The 20,237-nt window shown below is 41.2% G+C and overlaps 1 protein-coding gene and 1 long non-coding RNA gene across 2 annotated transcripts; one reads left to right on the top strand and one right to left on the bottom strand.

Annotated features, from left to right (window-relative positions):
• On the top strand, positions 1 to 11,015 carry LOC110983641 (photoreceptor-specific nuclear receptor-like). The gene is made up of 6 exons (XM_022243064.2): positions 1 to 369; positions 1,424 to 1,657; positions 5,017 to 5,430; positions 5,848 to 6,197; positions 6,482 to 6,605; positions 10,783 to 11,015. Exons 1-6 carry the CDS (start codon positions 366 to 368, stop codon positions 11,013 to 11,015), a joined length of 1,359 nt encoding a protein of 452 aa, XP_022098756.2. The 5' UTR covers positions 1 to 365.
• LOC110983642 (uncharacterized) lies at positions 8,132 to 14,343 on the bottom strand. The gene is made up of 2 exons (XR_002598755.2): positions 14,184 to 14,343; positions 8,132 to 11,756 (listed from the first exon to the last, which is right to left on the bottom strand). It is a non-coding gene; the product is annotated as an uncharacterized LOC110983642 (long non-coding RNA).
• Between the last annotated feature and the right edge of the window lie 5,894 nt (positions 14,344 to 20,237).

The raw sequence follows: 20,237 nt of genomic DNA, 5'->3' as shown, positions 1-20,237 counted from the left end.
ATCTCCCCAAAAGCCCCGAAGTGAAAAAGTTTGGATTCAGAAAGCTTATCCTGTCCTCTCCTTTTTTGGTTTGGTTGATGAATCGGCTCATTCTTTCGGTTATCTTGGCTTACAGTCAGTCACCACCGTCACTGCAGTCTTGAAAGCTAGCGCGCTTTGATGTCTAGAGTCACTCACACGGCACGACGGGAACCGACCGGCGAAGCCAAAGCTAATTCCGCCGAGACTTCGCATTGATCTCCCGGGATAACTTCTCCTTTAGCCACGCTGCCTCAATCCTCCACTGTGGTTACAGTCGGCTATTCTTGGAGTTGAGTTTATCATCTCGAATCTGTTTATTTATTTTCATCCGAGAACCACCCGCAATGGGTAAGTCAGATCTTTCCGGAATCATAGCAATCATTTTCCCAATTTTAATTTCAGTGAATGATACATGTATGTATACCCTATGTCTAAAAGCAGATTTAGAGAATCCTGAAGATATTTGTGAATACTTATATTATTCAGCAAACACTCTTTACTTAGGCCTACATGTTTTCTTCCGTGATCAACTTTTCTTGTTTCTGATGGCTTAGAAACTTCTTTGATCTGCCACCGATTGCAATGTTTTGTTATTTTGTGATTGGATAGGAAAAAAAGATCTAAATAACCTTATGGATCAGACAAAAAAGAGTATTTTGTTGGATTGAAGATTGCAATTAGATTAAATTAAGTTGTAAAATGAGGACAATCAAGTTAAAAGCAAACGTTTTGGATTCAAATTAAAATTTAATTGAGTTAGTAGTATAGGCCCTTCGGCACAAACTGTTGAGTTGAACCTTTTTCAAAGAGGAAAGAAAACTGAAAATTTTGAAAGTGAAAGATTGGTAGAGTATCATAGACTGTCCGCAGTTTTTGAGATAATTTAGCAATAGAGACACATCAATACTCTCACGTGGCTACAAAAAAGGTTACCTTCAAAGGACTTGGAAAGAATCAAAGGACTTGGAAAGAATCAAAGGACTTGTGTGCAGAGAGAAACACATAATCTAAAACTCATCGCTGATATAAGACAACGGGATCTTTGTAAGTCAGCAGTGAATGTGACTTTTATAGTGTCGGTGACAGGTTGTATGAAACAACTTGAGAGACATCACACTGATGTTGCATACTTGACAAGAATTGCTCAGTGGGAAATAATTCACGTAAGGCAACAAAAGAAGGGACCCAAGGAATGTTCCCAGCCTTCAGATTCTGTTTACAAGATGCGTGGTGGTTGCTTCTGTATTAAAAAGCAGAGTTCTTGTTTACAATTATGTTCATTTTTATGTGTGTCAATCAAGTTCATCACTTGATAATCCACCAAAAGGCCTGCATATCCAAGACAATCTAAAATCAAGAAGATCAGAGTACAGTTATGATGCGTTTTGTTTTCTGTCAACAGGTCGCACGTTACCAAACCCCGTGCCTTGTAAAGTCTGCGGAGATAAGAGTTACGGCAAACACTACGGCGTGTATTGCTGCGATGGTTGTAGCTGCTTCTTCAAGCGGAGTATACGACGCAACATGCGGTATACCTGCATCGGCAAGGGAAACTGTCTGGTGGACAAGGCGCGCAGAAACTGGTGCCCCTATTGCCGACTTAAGAAATGCTTCGCCGTCAACATGAACAAGAATGGTAAGATTTGTGCCCGAAACTTCATTAAATATTATCACAGCCTCTTGGATTTGTTGTTAAAAGTAATTATGAAATAGAAAAGAACGAGATTACGTGATGCGTGTTATCTACTTGGGCATTATGAAATGCCAGGATTTCTTGAATAAGATTGAACTGTTTTGTGTAATCTAAAAACTACTTCGATTAGACACGAGAAAAATATGTCAACTTCGGCGAAAAGCCAATTATGCTGACGCCAATGGTGATTCCTTCAAATCTTCGAAATTATTGGTTTCTTTTATAACAACTGGTTAGAGTTTTACATAATGCCGTCTCTTCAAAGTAGTTTTTAGTTCAGGAAAACATGATTTTTTTGACAGGGTGAAGTGAAGTTAAGAAAGATTTCTTAATTTAAAGGACAAAAACAGGCCAAAAGCCCAGTGTATGTAACGTGTGGTGAATGGAGTGATTTGAAAGTAGAATATTTAAAATCGATGGACATTTATATATCGGAAAAATATGCAGAAAATCCTTTTTATTCTGTTATTAAAGTGAAGCAGAAAAGACACAAATTCATCATCAACCAAAGCCTAGACTGTGACAGTTTGTCTAAGGAAATCCAGTAGGGAAACATCGATACAATTACCAGACAAAACATACCATCTCTCAACATCCATTAAAATTCTGACAACCAGCTGTATTGAAGACAGGCATGACATCAAGGATACTGGTTTCCAGTGAAATTTGATACTTCAATGGATGACATATAATAGACAGTATTAAATTATTATATTTTAAAAAAAGTAACCAAATACCTTATTTCAGCTGCAAACAGCGGGAAATTTTAAACAACCGACGAGAATGTTATCTGGATGGCTGAACTTCCATTGACGATAAGAGCCGAAATATTAGGGCACTGAAGCGATTAAAAATTATTTTGGACTTTCTGGTGACCACTATGTTGCAAAAATTTTAAAAGTAATTTAAAGAGCAGAATATTTAGTCCACTTTCGACTCAACATTAGCGTAATCCATAAAAACCTAAGTAATTCTTAAATGTTATCCAAACTCAACATCTTCAAATGTATTTTACACTTGTTTATGAAAGTGCTCATGCTCTTGGAAGAAGTCTATGCTACAGAATTAACATCGGTTGCAACTCCCAGAGCGCTGAATTAAGCGACGCCTCATTAAAATGAAGCTCTCTCTTTCAGCGGGAGGATCTCCCGTACGAAATGAAGAAAGCCCCGAGTCTAAGGGAGGAGAACTCGCCAATGAAACCTGAGTGAGATGCAATTAAAAAACAGTAGCGTCAGCAGTCAGATGTTTCCGTCACAATGTGCCCTCGCCACAGCTCGGTGGGGCAAAATTGCTGTCTTTTAAGAAATCAACAATTGGATTGGATCTTATACTTTAGGCCTACAACACACGCATCCGAGTAAAGGACAAAAAACCGCCGTGAGATTTGAGACTTTGGGGATGTTGGTGTCTCTATTTACACTAAGACGTGGAAGTGAACCAGTAGCGTTTCACGGGGGAAGTCTTTGTACTGTAAGCCCGCTGTTACCTCTCGGCGATACGGTGTTTAACTGACCCGCTCGCGACAGCGCTTGTCTATTCACAGGCCCCTGATTAAGGACAGGGGGAAATCACGGCACGCGAACGCACGCCAGCACCCCGGCATTGTCAACGGCTAGCCGGGTGGAAAGGGCTGTACATAACGCCGTCGCGTGCGGCGCGGTCGAAATTTGTTCAGCTTGAGCATTAAGGGTGTAGTATTTCGGGCTGGGCTCCCCTTCAAAACGCCAGAGTGTCGAGCTAAGAGAGGTGTTGCCGTGCACGTGTCAGGGCCCAGGCGACACGGGGAGAAAGATCAAAGATCACTGGTTGTTAGAATTCTTGGGTCAGAGCCGCGCTTCGGCCCCTAAATCAACCTGACGGATCCATCCCGGCCGGCGTAAGCCTTTCCCTTCATCAGGACGAGCTGTTAGTCACCGAAGTCCCCCTCGCGTCAACTATTACACAGAATTTCCTTTTCGGCACCCCGTCCCGTCCGTCAAAGGGGATAACATCGAGTTGCAACCCTTGGCCCCCTCTCTCCCTGTCTCCTGACTGCTCTCTATCTTCACCTAATGAGACAAGTCCCCGCTAATCGATCGCCGGTCGCCCCTCAACCACAAAACGTGCCGTCGTCACGTACCGGACAGATTTTTCCCAAATGACTTTGAGCGTTAGTAAGGCCGTGATGTAGTGTTCTAACGAATCCTTTGCCTCGATTAGCTGCCGAGCGAGAGCGGTTCAGTTTATTTTATGCAGCTGCGCAGCAGCGGCCGGCGCTGTCGCTCCTTTCTTCCATTATTTGTCAAAACTCGAGGTGTAAATGGTTAGGGCGCAAGTTCATTACAGCAAGTAATACCCCGCTAAATGGTCCTGTTTTGATTGTAATTTCACACCAATACACAGTGCTATATGTAGTTGTCTTGTTTAGCGCAGAGAAATGACACCATGTTGGAATATTGTTGGCAAAAAGCTTGTTCACGAGTATCTCTGACCGGAAATAAACAGTTAAGCGATAAAAAGACAGTTTCAACATAACAAAAAGTGCAAAATTTGTACCTGTTTTTTTTTGTAACCGACAAAGACCCGATGACTTTTCCTGTCAAAGTCTGTACAGGTGTAAAATTTGACCATGACGGTTAATGTGCAGATGTTATATTCCTCATTAATGTTTAAATATATGTTTCTTATTAACTCTTTTAAAAGAAACATAATACCTCAATACAATTTCGCTTGTGACGAAAAAAGGCTAGTTTAATAAAAGAAGAAAAAGGGACATAAAGTTCCAACCACTCTTGTTGGTCAGGTTTCGAAGTATTTTATAGTACGTCTGTTTAGTATATTCACAGAGGGGTGTCACCAGCAAAGGAGTGGGCAGCATTTCTTTCATCAATTTTTATGCGTTCATTTTTTGATTCGTTTCTTACTTCGTAAATAAGATTACTTGCGTGTTGAAAGCAAGTAACATGCACTCTGCACACGTTTCATTACATGTGGTATTGTAATCATCATGAATCAGGAAACCGTCGGCTGATACTTTTTTCATTTTCGAATCTGGGACCGAATCCGCACACATAGAAATGACTCCCTTGAGAAAAATACTGCGCCTTTACCCGGAAGTGAAGATCAGTGTTTGTAAAGACACGAATTTTATCTTAACTTTCATCTTACTTTTGCGATCTTTTTTCCAAGGGTCATTGTCTTTATTACGCATGCGTCCATGGTTCACGTTATGGTAGAGCGCTTAAATTAGTTACATGTACTCTGTTTAAACAACAATAAGCCAAAATAATAAGAAATACTTTTGTTATCTCGATTGCTAGCGGTGCAAGAGGAGCGGGGACCCAGAAAGAAAAAGCCACAACCCAAGCCGGATGCAGGTGGATCCACCAGCGACTTATGTTGTCAGGGTGCGGGCAGCGTCAGCCACTCCCGTGCGCTAGCCGCAGCGGCAGCCAAGTCCAACCCTAAGCCGTCCTTTCGACCTTTCCAACCATGGACCAGCAAATCGGCGGGCTGGCGGGAGCATTCGGCGGCCGTGGCTACCGCCGCTGCCGCCCATGCTGCCGGCGGGCCGGGCAGCGCATTCCGTGTGGTGGCGGTAAGGAGTGGGCTGTTTCCCGGCGGGGTTCCACCTCACCTGTCGCCCACCCTACCGTTCGACGGAGCTGCCGACAGGGTGTTAGTGCCAACTTTACCGTCACAGTTTGCTGGGTTGAGGATGGAGGACAGAGCAGGTTGGTGTATTACTAATGACCAAAATCTTCTTCTAAATCAGTTCGGGAATATTTTCGATCTCATCGCCGTTAATAATCATTAATAAAGGCGTAATGTTCTTTATAAAATAATCGAATCTGTTTTGTTCAATAATTATTAACGACAAACTACTATCGACACAAAACTCAACCCGTTTCTATTTAAAGTGAAGTCTACCAAGTAGCATGTTTTCATGATTGACAACATGCGTGACCTAATTTAATAAGGGCATTACCTGTAAGTATCGAAACTGTAAACATGTGCATGTTCAAAACAAAAGGGATAACAAACCAAATTTCGCAAACGAATTTTCAATACTCCTTGGTCAAATCTCAAATACTATTGGCTTCAGCTTTCATTTAATGATATGTCCAATCATTGTTTCCGTTTCCTATCAGCTCTTCTGGCCAAGCGGTCCTCGGATCGGCCCCCGTTTCCCTGGGCAAATCGACCGGCTGGTACGGCTCCTATCCTTACCATTCCCGCTCCACCTTCACCCAGTACATCCATCGAGGAGATAGCAACGCATATCCTTGTCCATGCCGTACGCACGTCCCGCTCCGTACAGCCCTTCCAGGCCCTCGACACGTGGGACCAGATCTCTGTGTTGCAGGATTGTTGGAACGAGTTGTTTCTCCTACACGCCGCCTACTGGCCAGGGGTGGATTTCTGTGCCCTGCTTAGTCATTCCAACCTCCGATCGGAGAGTGCAGGAGGTGGGCTACCCAGCACCTCAAACGACTCTTCGGTTAGTTCTTCTCCTGGAAATATTCTTGGGCTTAACTGGGGGCCTTTTGATGCAATATTTTAAAATCTTTAGGAGAACACGAAATAAACATTGGAGAGCCAATCAATTTTAACCAACTGAAGACAGAAAGTCAAAGTACTCCAAATGTCAAGATTTTTTTTCAGAATGGGATCTTAATTTTTTAAGTATTCTTAATTAGAAGAAACCTGTAGCGATTGGTGCACCAGGCCTACCAATGAAGAAGACAGACGATTATGTATTCCACAATTCTTTTTCCACAACAGGTGACCATACGACAGAGGAATGAAATCATCGACGATATTCAGGAGATAACGGTCCGGCTCAGAACCTTGAATCTAAGCTCCTACGAGTTCGCCTCCTTGGAAGCCATCGTCCTCTTCAAGCCGGGTGAGTAATCTCAACATTTTGAAGAAACTTGACGCTTGTTTCATGTCCGTACAGTTGCAGAAACAACCCCTCAATGTGCAGCCAAAAGCTGGGTCACGCAGACAATACACAGTACGATTTGAGCCAGAACATCGATGCTTTCCCCCGAAATCCCTATAGGCCAAGACCTTCGTTCGCCAATTTAACTTGCAATTATTTTACATGTTGAAACTCGGACAGGAATATCCTTCACGATTCTACCTGTAGAATTAATCAACTTTGATAATACCAGCAAAATGACGACAGGGACAACGACGGCGACTCATTGACACTAACTGCCCCAAAACAATTCAGAACCGGCAACCACTGCATGTATTGTCACATGAATCAGTTCAAGTCACAACCACACCAAAAATATAACAAGATGTATTTCTGCGTCGAGAAGATATATACGTGTAATATTAAAGTCATAGCAGGAAAGTCAATGACAACATCACTGGGACAAAATGGTAGCAGTGACAACAGTGACAAAGCCATCAGCAGCGACGGTAACAAACATATCAAACCATATGCGGACATTCCCCTATGATTTTGTTACCCAGAAGCGTGGACAGAAAACCTGCTCTCAGACGTTTTGACTTACATCATCAGGCCGGTTCACCACAGACTACGCGGCGCCACAAAAACCATCATGTCCCGTCCTTTCCCGCCCAAACTGCCTCGAGATACCGGAGTAAATGTCCCAGGCATCGATCCCCTTAAAATAATCTCATTACAAAGATGACAAAGTCTTCACATCTGCTTTGTTTTAATGAAGCCTATCCCTGCTGCGATCCTGACCATGCGACTCATAATCGTTATCTCTAATACATTCTGGTTTCAGCCAAGAGCCATTGGCGTAAACCATTACCGTTAGAGAATGAAGTTAATTCGATTCTGCCGTACACAAATGAAGTGCACACCCATCAGCGATTCGTTCAAACCTAAAGGTCAAACTCCCGTCCTCCGAGAGGTCTTGCCATAAAATACGTCTCTGTTCATCTTATACATTTCGATTGCTCGAGTAATTCTTGCGGGTTAAATTTGGACTACCAACATCCCGCCTTGGAAAGACACGGATTTCCAAGTCATTTTTGAACTGATTTTTGTCAACATCGGCCTCTTTCAACTTCAAGTGTCGGATGGGGGAACAATGCGTGCGCGTCGATATTCGCCCGTCACCTTCAGGCCGTACCTCCACTCTGGGTCAGCTCTTTGGTGAGAATTATTATGCCGTGTGAGCGGCGGAATTCGCGGTGTGCTTCTCTGCCAAGTGTTGGTACAATGTAATTTGTTTCAACTTCCGTTGGCACTTGGGGAGATACCCCCTACGGCAAGGCCAGGGCTGAGTGACTAAAAAGGGGGCGGCAACCTTGCCATAGGCGTTAATTTTCTTGTAGGACGGGAAAGGTTTCTTCTTCTCTTTCCTCTAGAGAGCCTCAAATATATCACAGTAAGATTGGCTCTCCAATGTTTATGGATCGGAATTATATAAAGCCACGCTGAAAATCACAGACCTTCCAACTTTTTTCTATTCTTTCTGCTGGTTTATACTTTCTGCAAACTACAACTCTAATCCCACAAATTAAACAAAAAAATTGAAAAGTTTTCAAAAAATTAAGTATTCACCAAGAAGCAGAAAACAGGTACATGCACAAGTAGCTAGAAGCTACAATTCATTATGAATATAACAGGTTGCAATGGGAAGATTTTAATTTCACATTGGGTGTTTTCAATGACTAAATACTGTATACATCGAAGAACGGAATGCCCAATTTAAACAATTCCATCTGGATGATATGCCATGAATCGAACTCTATAGGGCAACTGGCTAGGTGCTTATAAATGATTATAAAGATGAATAATTAAAGAAGTTGACTGGAGCGGGATTTGAACCTGCGACCTTCGGAATACCGTACCGGTGCTCTACCAACGGAGCTAGCCAGCCCTATGTCGTTGGCTCTATATGCTTTAGAATCGACATTCATCAAAGGGCAAGTGCACAGAAGATGATATTTTTTCCCAAGTGACTTTGGATAATCATGTTATTTGTAGAACTGTATTCTGAATGAAAACACCGTTAGTATTACAAATGTGCAATGTTTGTTATTGTTTAGCACGTCAAAAGCGCCCACGTCAAACGGCCCATGTCCGCAGATAATCCGATCTGAAAAAGCTGGTTGTGTCTACCATAGAGCTACAAACCCAGTGTCTACTGACTACTGTCTTATACTCTCATTGAACTCTGACAAAGGCCCTCAAACGTCCGTATAGACAACTAAAGAAAGGACATTGTGTTAGTCGTAAAACATCAATGGGCCGGTCAAAAAGCCAGTTTGCCAAACGAAACAAAGTCTCTCCTCCAGATTGTTAAGCCGAGAATCTGGGTCACAAACATGATTTAGTGACCTTTCTAGCATGGTTCGCGGCTGAAGTCCAGACCCTGCGGTATACAGCCACGTGCAGGGGTTTTTCACCTCCAAATCGGAGTTTTTTTGTCTTGTGGGCGTCAGAAATGTTAGTTGACTTGTATCGAAGTTGGTAATGCTTTCATCGAGCGCGTGCCGTCGGAGTGGACACGCGACCCGGCACAATTCTGACACGAACACGCCGGTAGCCCGGCGTGACCTACAAAGTACACTTTGGTGGTTGGACAACCATGATTCACAATTGAACGACGGTGTGAACGACAAAATCCATTTTTAGCGTGTGTAATAACAGTTTTCTCGAACTTCCATGTAGATAAAAAAATTGTGAGGCCTAAGAGGAGATTCTAAAAAGGACAAAATGTGAAGAATTTGACAGACAACAGTGTCACATGCAGGAAAGCCAGTTAGTTTTGACTGATTTCAAAATAACAAGTTCACTTAATCTTGATATAACTTATTCATAAAACAGACACGAACATATCTAAATGTTAAATTTTAAATTAAGATCTCATTATCCGATCATTTTATTAAATTAATATAACATTAAATTTTTCGTTTCAGTTATATATATAGACCACAGGTCTCTTTGTCTTCCAACTGATTCGCTCATCAGACCAATCAAAGTGATACCACTTATCACTCTTTCGCGGTCAAGTAAATCGGTCACTACCTTAATAACCGCCAAATGGCCCGATCAACGGGTTTATTCAGCGACCCCTTAGGTTGTTTGAAGGCCCGACCACGCTAGGCGTGGCAAGCTCAATTTGGGTTCCGTTTCTCGGCCTATCTGCGCCTTCGGCAGTCCACCATCCGAGAAAAAAGGGAGAAAATGCCGCGTAATAAAAATGCGGTTAATCGGCCTTGTTTAATTGAATTAGCAGAGGGGGAAAAACCCCCAACCCCGCTGGCAAAGCGATCAAAAAAAAAGAAAAAAAGAAAAAAAAAGAAACTGTAACAAAATGTCTGGTTGCATATCATTTCTTGGTCCGTTGGCGCTGGTTTCTTCGTCTCTGTATGAGGTGACAGCTGAGACGCTAAGCAAGATATTTTGCCCCCCCCCGATGCGCGCAACCTCATTTTCACGGAGTAAAAGCTTATATTAGGCGTCAGGTACGACTATCAGAAAAATACCCAATTGAATGTTTGTTGGGTTGGTGGTCTGTTGTGTGTGTCTAGACACTGTAGACTCACCCTGCTGTGACCGTGCTTGTGTTTCGTCCATAACGGACCGATACGCGTTCAGAAATATTTACTCAATTTGCCCCGTCAAGCTTGTAACACTGAGTGTATGACTGTCAATACAATTCATTTCTTCAAAAGACCCAGTGAGAAGTCCATGACTTGTTTCCAGTCTCATTCATTTTGTTCATTAATATTCGACGAATAGTCTCGGTCGAAACGATTAATATTTCCATGTTATATTTGACACTTATGACAAGTTGTTTATCTTAATATTACGCTTGACTAAAGGAAAATAAAAAATGGCCGCATTCCGTAAGCTTTGCCGCAGTTATTCAATATCTAAATATTAACGAAAGCAGGAAGTGTTGTCTAAACATCTGCTACTGTTCACTTTAGCTCTTAAACATTTTAGTTTAAACCAAAACAGCGCATAAAAGCAAGACACAAACAACAACTCACATTGACATGGAAGTACGATTTCGCATAAGCTTTGAGCTACAAATTGTATGCATTCAGTTTATTTCAATTTCTTCTCTTGACTGTTTCAGATACCACAAAGACACTACGCGAGAAGAGCAAAGTGGAGTTTTTCCGCGACCAGGCGCAGGTCGTTCTCGCGCAGTACGAGAACGTGGTGCACCCCGAGAGTCCGGCGAGATTTGGCAAGCTGCTGCTGACGATGCCGTCCCTCAAGCGTGTGACGGGGGAGGACCTTGAGGAGCTGTTCTTCCGTCGGACTCTGGGAAACGTCCAGATTGACAAGATCTTGGACCGTGTTTAGATCTCGGGGTCTCCTCTCCACTTCACAAGCCGCCCCGTTCTGTCCGGTTGAAGAATCTCGAAGATTGTTATGAGTCTTAGCACTCCAAAACACAGTCAACTCTCGTTACTACGAACTCAGTTGAGATGAAATCCTTGTAACTGTAATAGTCGGGCATCGTTTTGAAACTTACGATCCTTCTATCGGGCTCACCGACTGCATGGAAATCGCTAGAGTTGGTTGGTACATCATGAGGATCACCACTCGAGGTCACGGAAAGAGAAATTCAATCATTGGCTTTGCGAAACCGTACAGGGGGAGATAAACTGGTAGGACCTACGAAGCTCTGTTACCGTGTCACAGTTGTATCATCACGACCTGTATAATTATCACTTAAACTCGGTCGACTCTTGACGGGCGTCATTATTTGGTATGATCAAACTCTTGAGGTTTGTTCGATGATGCGAGGCTAGGAACGCATTGTGTGCTATCTGTGGTCATTGTGATTAAACAAAGAGGCAACATGCAAGTGTGGGTGTTTTACCACCAATATTTATGGACACAGGGCGGGAAAGTCATATTAGTGACTTTGCTTATCATTTTTGAGGAATGCAAATTTGAGATATCTTACCTTCTAATAACATGTCAACTTCTTGGCGGTACTGCATGATTTCCTCATAGATGGATACCATGCAGGCTCTGCTCTTGCACTTTTTGTTGGTAACTGTGACTTCCGTATTGGATCTGTGGTGGTATGAACACCTGGAAAAGAGACCATGTTTTTGTTAGTTTACTATTTAACAGAAAAAGCAAGTGAAATATGCATTAGTTGTGATGCATGTGGAAATGTCATGGTCGCTGGGTCAGTCGTTGGCGAGGGATGAAGGGCATTAGTACAAAAACAGCAAAAGCTGGCCCCTTCTTTATAAGACAATCAGTCTCTTTTGCTGATGTAAACAATATATCCACCAAAAGGCGTCAAGTTTTCACGCCAGTAAGTGCAATATTGAGAATGATTTGTCCACAACAAACAAACAGTTGGGTGAAAGGATTCTTGAAATGACCGTATTTATAATGCAGTTAATTATATTAATTGTGATAATTGTGAAAAGGTTTACGTATGAAACCGAACAGACACTGCCCAGATATGCTGGACTTTATTTACGTGTAATTTTTGATTTATTGCCTACTTGATATGCCATTTGTTAGATTTAAAATACATTCCATTTATTATAAAAAATAGTTAGTTTTCGTAATGCCAAAGAAATCATTAATTTGTGGAAAACTCTATTCGACTTTGCACGCAAGGAGTTTCAGCTTATTCTGCACGAGAATGAACTATTTATAATTTATAACAATTACAAATACGTTCAGATCAATTTGTAACGACAATCTGAGATATTTCGAGAAAGCAATTAGCGCTATTTCGTGTGAAGATGTGATTATAGTGTGCAATGAGATTGTATAAGAGAAACCATGTTGGAAGTATTAAAGATGTCTTGCTTCCTGATATGATTTTACTCATATAGTACTTACTAGAAAACTTACGTTTAAGTGAATTCTTGCATTTGACTAACAGTAAACGACTGCTTTAAATTAATTTACATGCGATTTTGTTGCAAATGTAAAGCATGAGTTTGTGCTACAACTTTTAGAAAGATGACAGTTGGAAATATTTGCATATTTGTTTATTTCATGTAAATATGAACGAAAGATTGTTTTCAGAAATGACTATTAAACGAAATCAAAGGAGAAAAACAGAAAACATTGCGGAATCTTGTTATGAACGTTTATTTGTTTGTCACGTCTCCGTCTCTGGGTGTGTCATGTTATGCAATATTCATAGAAACACTGGTACCGTCTGAGGGAACAAGGAAGAAGTGAAAGCAAATGAGAGATCTACTCTGAACATTTTTAACGAAAGGGAACTGCATGAGGAACACTTAAGTGTCTAACTTGCTTCAAAGTTTTTCCGATTTTCTGATAAAATGTATCCCTACCTATAGTTCTGGATAAAAAGCACTAGCACTGCAATCAATGAATGTCAGTTTCTTACATAATCCGTTTTAGTGACTCGAGGGCAAAGCGATAAAAAACACCACTGTGAAGCAATTCAAAGGAAAGATAAAATGCCACTGAAACAAGCACTTTATTTGTTGGGTCCTAGCAAAACGGATTTTGCGAATTGTAACTTCAGCATCTAGATTCAGAATAACGTTCGCACTTTTTGCAAAGCGAGGTGAGCTCAAAAGGGGGCGCCATTCATACTTGGCGTAAGCGAAAGACGTGTTGTAAATAGTTGTTTGTTGCACTGAATCATTTCAAGCAATGAGCAATGAATTATTGAGACATCCATGTCCATCCACAATCACATCACACAATTGAGACAAATACCAAATTATAGGCTAATTGTCAACGACCGTAACTGTAGGGCTATACCTCAACCACCAGGACGAAACTTGTCCTAGCACAAAACATTTATTTTGCTACTAACTTCTTTCTCAGAGAATTTCATGGGATAAAAACGTGTATTACGTCTGTAATTCCACATAAGTTGCTCGACTAAATTTGCTTCAGCTGACTAATCAAATGACTAAAGAGATACAAGAAATTGTGAGGTGAATTCCAAATTTGAAATGAAACAAATCATTACGTACTAATGAGAGAAAAAAATGAAAACAAAATCTGATTAGCCGGAAGTCGGAATTCAATCAGAGAAAGCTTTAGGGAACATGACTGTCTTGGCTTTTGCAATAGATGAAGTGATTTATTACTGAGAAAAATTCCCCGGCCTCTTTTCAACATTTCTAAGTAATCTGTAATAGGCCTAAGCCAACGTGTAGGCGACTCATCAGATTGCTTGCGAAATCAAATCAATTCCATTAGGTTTGAACACAACATTGCGCATGAAAGGGAAGTGTTCCATGTACAGACGCCAGTAATCATTCCCTCCAGTGACCTATTAGCCATCAGAAAGCAAAAACATGTCCAGAAAAGTTCAAGTTAGGAGGGAAAAAACCAAGTCGTTTAGTTAGAAAGCACTGACTTAGAATATTTCAGACCAGTCTAATTGGGTTTGTGCACAGGGTGTCGAGTGCCGTCCGAGTACGGAACTCTTTTTCAGGAAAGAACCAATTAAGTTCAACATGTATTTAACAGAGAAATATATAGAGGTTTTGCGTCATGTACCTGAAAACACCATTGGCACGGCAACGGTCGTCCCTTGTAGCTGAAGCATAACACATAAAAGTAACCTGAATCACATCCAAGCACTTGGCAAACACACTGCATTTGGAACGAAACGACAGGTAGCGTGATGCACAGACGAAGAGACACAGGAAGATATGGCAATGTTTGTTTCTTTGTAGGGAGTCTTATTTTATGCTTGAGTGCACGCAGTGCAGTTAAAAGAATACTTATTTCTGGCGCTTTTCCAAGTGTAGCGGGGAACAATTGTCTTAGGAATTCGTGTAACGCATGGCTGTTTCAAGGTTACGTAATACGGGCATATAGGAAGGTTTAAATAACGAGGAAAAGGAATATTCTAATCAGCGGGGGGAGCCGGTTAGCGTAGCGGTTCTTTCCTCGCTTTGCACCAATGAGGCCCAGATTCGAGTCCCGGCTTGGCCCGGGCTTTAAGTGCATTTGGTTTCCAGTCCATACTCGCTCTCGCAGGTTTTCTCCGGGTACTCCAGTTTCCTCCTGCCTCTAAAACTGGACCTTCTTCCTAACTCCGTAATGTGATGCTGATTAATAAAGTGTATGATTAAACGTAAAGTTATTGGCGCAAATAGCCTGAGTTGCTGAAAGCGACATTAAAACAAAACGACAACAACAACATATTCTTATCTGCTCTCGTAGGTTTTCTCCGGGCACTCCGGTTTCCTCCTGCCTCTAAAACTGGACTTTTCTTCCTAACTCCGTAATGTGATGCTGATTAATAAAGTGTATGAATAAACATACAGTTATTGGTGCAAATAGCCTGAGTAGCTGAAAGCGTCATTAAAACAGAACACCCCCCAAAAAAACCCCCAAAAAACAACAACATATTCTGATCAGTTCTATGAAGCGTCTAGCGACGGTACGTTACTTCGTGGTGCAACAAAACTATCCTATACGTCACTTTGTAGGGAAGTATTTCAAATCTGAGTATATCATGATTGAAGCCCAACCGTCAGCCTGAGGACAATATGGGCGTTTCACAATAGTGCGCCTCCAAGAGTTTGCAACGCGTAGGCCAATCACGATGCACGAAATCTGTCGACCCAATGCGCGTTTGGAAAGGTCGACAGATTTCGCGTATTGTGATTGGCCAACGCGTTGCAAACTCTTGGAGGCGCACTATTGTGAATGATTGGGCAAAGCTTTGCAGAACATTTTATAATTTTATTTCTCGGATGCCAACTTCTCTATTGAAGCGTATAAGTACCCCATTAAAAAGAACTTCACTTCAAAACAAACCCAAGTTGTTCAATTGCATCAGACATATCAATCATTTTGTACATTACAGACTCTAAATATATATACATTCGCTAAGGAAATGGGCAAAGGAGACCTGTACTAAAGAAAGGCCTATCGCTAAAACCAATAGAAAGGCTTGAATATGGAATTAATATAAGTAATTGCAATAACAGATGAAGGAAGAAGGCAGTTCAAAACACACTGAATCATTCAGAAGTAAATTTAGCATGCTGCTATTAATAAATCAGTTGTGTAATACAGACAATGGTATCAAAATGTATAATTTCGCAATCATCGGGTAAGAAAAGACAATGTAGTATCTCCCGGGCTTTGCTATTCACAAAACCAATAGAAGGTATTGGGTGTGGATTTGTGGAGGTAAAGAAAGGATTGCCATTGCACCCTTGGAACAAAGCAAAAGTCGTCACTGCGGTCAAGTTTCTATCGCATAAGTTTAGAATGCAAGGAACTCAAAACTAAATTTGAAACAAAGATACCTTTTGCTTAATTTTCGGTGTAATATCGACAACCAGAATTAGAAGCCATTTCTGCGGTGGCACCACGCTCGTGGACAGGTGGAACGCGCGCGTTACATGCCTCTTCGACTAATAGAGTGCTGTGATTTGCCATATGCACGTGCGCGTCAAGCTGCAGAATGAGCATGTAATTGCGATGCCATCGCAGTTTTTGTGTCTAATAGTCAATAAGTTTATATTTCGAAGTCAACTGATTCAGACATCCTTATCCCGTTAGACGACACCCTTTAGTGAAAAAAACGCACGTGGTCCGTCACTTCATCTCTGACCTGTGCTCGGTAGGACAAAGACGACTGGCCGATTTTTACATCGTGAAAACGCCTGAGACATATCCAGACTTTCTAAGTACGCCCAACTTAAAAAAATGAATTATTAACTAATGAAGTGAACTTCAACTATACACGAAACAAGTTATTTGGTCACTCTACCCAGGAAAGACCCAGGTACCGGTGATGGTGAACGGGTTAAGAGAACCCGAACTTCTGGGGCTGGGTGTAGGAGATTTGACGGGGGCCGCCCTATTACAATCTGGACTGTGGTATGTTTAAACCTTTCCTTGGAGAGAGGTTTGAATAAGATGAAGATTTTGGTTATTTCTTGAAGCAAGATGAAGTATAGTCCCTGCTATTATTCAGAACAAGAAGGTGTATAGGAAAAGTATGTATCTCCAGTTACACAATGCTTTGGTAATTCCATTATGGGAGGGGAGACTTTCGATAGATTATGGGAGGGGAGACTTTCGATAGAAAGTATAATGAACTGACTCGTCTCTGAGCATCTCGTCTCAAAAAGCTTTCAGAAAACTCAATGTGAATGCAACGTTTTTTCTTTGTATATTTCAACTATTCCCAGCAGCGCAATGTGTGAGGGCCGTGCGCGGTGACGAATTGCGCCGAGACAGTTGACGAGACTAGTTGGGTAGTGATGTGCTCCGCCGTGCGGAAACACCTGAAGCCGGTAGGCAATCTCGGTAGAGTTGCGCTCAACCCTGGATTACGCAAAAAAGAACAGTGTCGTTGAGTCTTTTGCGGTATTGTACATAAGACTTTATCAGACTGATTGGAAAATAGGAAGTATGAAGTAGGGATGTGTTTAAACAAGCAACTCAGGCTCTTGACTATACAGTAAAAAATTAGTACATATTTTTGTCTTTCTGAAAAGACGGCAAAACTCACGATTGGAGAGGCCTAGATGTCAATTCAATTCAACATCAAATTAGTGGTTTAACTGAATGAGAATGGCACGTAATACAAAGTCTCAAGATGATATCGTATTGGTTTGGCAGGGTTTCGTTTTGTTTTGCTTTGTATTTGTTTTATTACAGTTAGTTGATATTTTCAATGTCGATATTGAACGGTACATGCACTGACAGAGTGAAGGTATGTTCTACGAAAAATATCTCTACTCATTTAATGGAAGAAAAACTAGTTTTGCCCTTTTTTATTTCATTCGTGCTACGCACAATTTGCAGTCATGAAGAAGTGCCAAAAGGCGCTAAGTTTGTGCTCAATCTTGCCTACTTGATGTCGACTTGAATAAAAAGGAGTATGTTCGCATTCGTATGTCATAAAACGCAGAATCGCTGCACTCAAAACAGCAGTTTAAATAAAAATTGTTTCATTATTTTCAGAGGACAGTATACATGAGATAAATAGAGACCGGAAAAACTTGAATTTTTAGACATGAAAAACAACAGAAATGACAAAAGACGACGAACCAAGACTAAAAAAAATAGGAACTGTAAATTAGAATTGACAGTGCTTTGGAGATTCCCTTTTTCTTCGTTTCTTAAATCTAGAGTGAATTCAACAACGATAAAATACACCCCTTGGCTCTAATCACATTTAACCTGAACTGATAATGTAAGACATCATAATTGGAAATCCGTCTACTTCTGCAGACATTCACCGGAGCGCGTCCGACCACCAATTCTGACCGTATTGTGATTCGAATTGCCGGTACCCTTCCTATGAGTTACTCCGCTGCAAAATGTCCCTCGTGGACTCGTAATCCATGTGGTTCAATTATTCTTCACACAATGCATACTTTTCTCAGTGGTTATTATCATCAAATCACTTGCTGTTTAAGAATATAACCTGTGGTTTTTTTTAGTATAAAAATGGTTTGAGGATACATTGATTGAATGTGGCTGAGCTGTCGAATTCATAATTTTCTTGCAGAGTGGGCCTATGCGGATCAAAAGACTTTTCTCCAAGATATCTGTGGTTTTTCCAACCTAAGGCAAAAAGCTTTCCTTTCCAATATTTTTTACAACGATAACAATTTGTAGATAAGTTGCGAAATGTCATGAGTTATATTTCGAACTTAGTCATGCAGGAGACAAATATTACAACAATGGAGTTCGAATATGCTCGCTCCAGACCTGTTATTTGCAATCCTTCTCTCTCTCTCTGTTTCGTAACGATCGGACGGGCCGTAACAGGACTCGGACGCACTCTGGTCAAACTAGCCAGTCAAGGAATTACCCCGGGCTATTTGAAATATGTTAACCTAGTTCCTTAGCCTACTTTGTACTTCGGTAGAAGAATAGAAACGCATGCTGGGAAAAACAGGCGACAAAAAAGAATGACTGTAACACTAACAGTGTCAATTTTACACCACGAAAGTTTGAAGTATCCATAACAGATATTACTATATTAGTAATCCGGGTCACAAAAAGAAGGTGTATGATTTAAATATGATGCTAAAAATCGAGGGTCTCTATATCCGCCAAGGATATGTTTGTCAAAACTGTTGGGCTGGATTAAAAGAAATCTGAAAAAAAGCAAAACTACTGATAAAACTGGGATTCACGTCTTCGTCAGGGCCCCTATTAAACTTGGAAAAATCCATGCACACTTAGACATGTTAACAGCACATCCCATATACGAAAACTATAATCCTATACTTCATTGGGGGTATATAGGTAGCATGTGAATGGGCCATTTTGTGAATGCATTCGACAATATGCCCCTAGAGATTGATCTGTCCAAAATGCCGCCACAAGACCATGTGTTCGGAAGAGTTGCACATCAAACTGAATGACCGGCATTTGTCTAATTCGTCACCTACAGGACTTTATTATCTGCTAATATCTAAACTAAGCTTTCTAGGGGACTTGTCGGACAAAAAAAAAGAAAAAGAAAGATGGAGTTTGCGGTGTTGGCAAAGATATTTTCAACATCGCCAACGCACCTGCCAGAGGGTATCAAATAAGGACGACCGTAAAGACCCATGGCCTGCGGCCAAACATTTGTCATTATTGTTCCAAAAAAATTTAATTACTTTTCGTTCTACCCAAGTGTGGCCCGGGGAAACATCGGTATCAGATTCGCACACCAATAATAATTTAGATTGCGTACCGAATCCCCTTGCGTTTCATATTGGTGACGAATGTACACAGATAGGCAGCATATACCAGAACACTCCAAGCGGTGTTTCTTTTCCCGCCCTTTTTACTTTTTGCGGGAAAAGAGAGAAGGAAGGATATAAAAAAAATCGACACTCGGCCTCTTAGGCAAAAGCACTTAATAACGAAAACAATGAGTTGGATATGGCCTGGTGATTCACGCATTCAATGACCAATGCTTTCGGATATTGTTTCATTTTGGGAAATGCTTTGTGTCTAATTTGGCAATTTTAAATACAAAAATACGACAGATCAATTCGTGTTATACAACAAATTAAAAAAGTCTGATCCCTTAGAGTTAATGATACAAAGTAGCCTCCTTTTATACAGAAATAATTCGTATCCTTGTCGAAGGACGTATCCATGTGTCTGCTATCCTAGGAGGAGATTCTGTGTTGTCATTGTTTCATGAATTTCCTTTACAAGTGTTTGCGCGTATTTTCTTCATCAAAATTTCTACAACTCTGTTGTCTCTCCTTCAAATGAACAGGTGTATAACAGCAGCGTGAAATGTGAGGCGTGAGAGGACTGGGAAAGCACCCCTTCAATGGTAGACAGTTTTTAATAAGAGTTTTATCGATAGATTCTTCTTCTCAGGAGACAGTGTGTCTGTAACATCTTCCTCAAGTCTAAGAGCTGTTATTTTTATCTTCCCTTCCTGAGGGCCTTGCCAAGATGTCTTATGCCAAATATTCCGACCAGTCTGTCGGCTCATTTACCAACCGGCTTTAATCCTCAACGCGTCTGCAGAAACAACAATAATTTCTCTGCCGACTGCACCACTGTCCTCGGTGCCCGCAACTCACCAAGGATTTTGCAAAAAAAAAAAGGGGGGGA

This window comes from Acanthaster planci, linkage group LG14 (assembly GCF_054643075.1).
Source record: "Acanthaster planci isolate LZ-2023a linkage group LG14, COTS_SCS, whole genome shotgun sequence".
NCBI lineage: Eukaryota > Metazoa > Echinodermata > Asteroidea > Valvatida > Acanthasteridae > Acanthaster > Acanthaster planci.
Note: the sequence above shows the minus strand (reverse complement) of the source record. Positions and strands in the feature narration are given on the sequence as shown.

Bases quoted from the DNA above. Each gene is read 5' to 3' on its own strand.
- LOC110983641 (XM_022243064.2), top strand. The intron at 5,431-5,847 runs GTTGGTGTATTA...GTTTCCTATCAG, and splicing joins GAGGATGGAGGACAGAGCAG to CTCTTCTGGCCAAGCGGTCC. The intron at 6,606-10,782 runs GTGAGTAATCTC...TGACTGTTTCAG, and splicing joins CATCGTCCTCTTCAAGCCGG to ATACCACAAAGACACTACGC.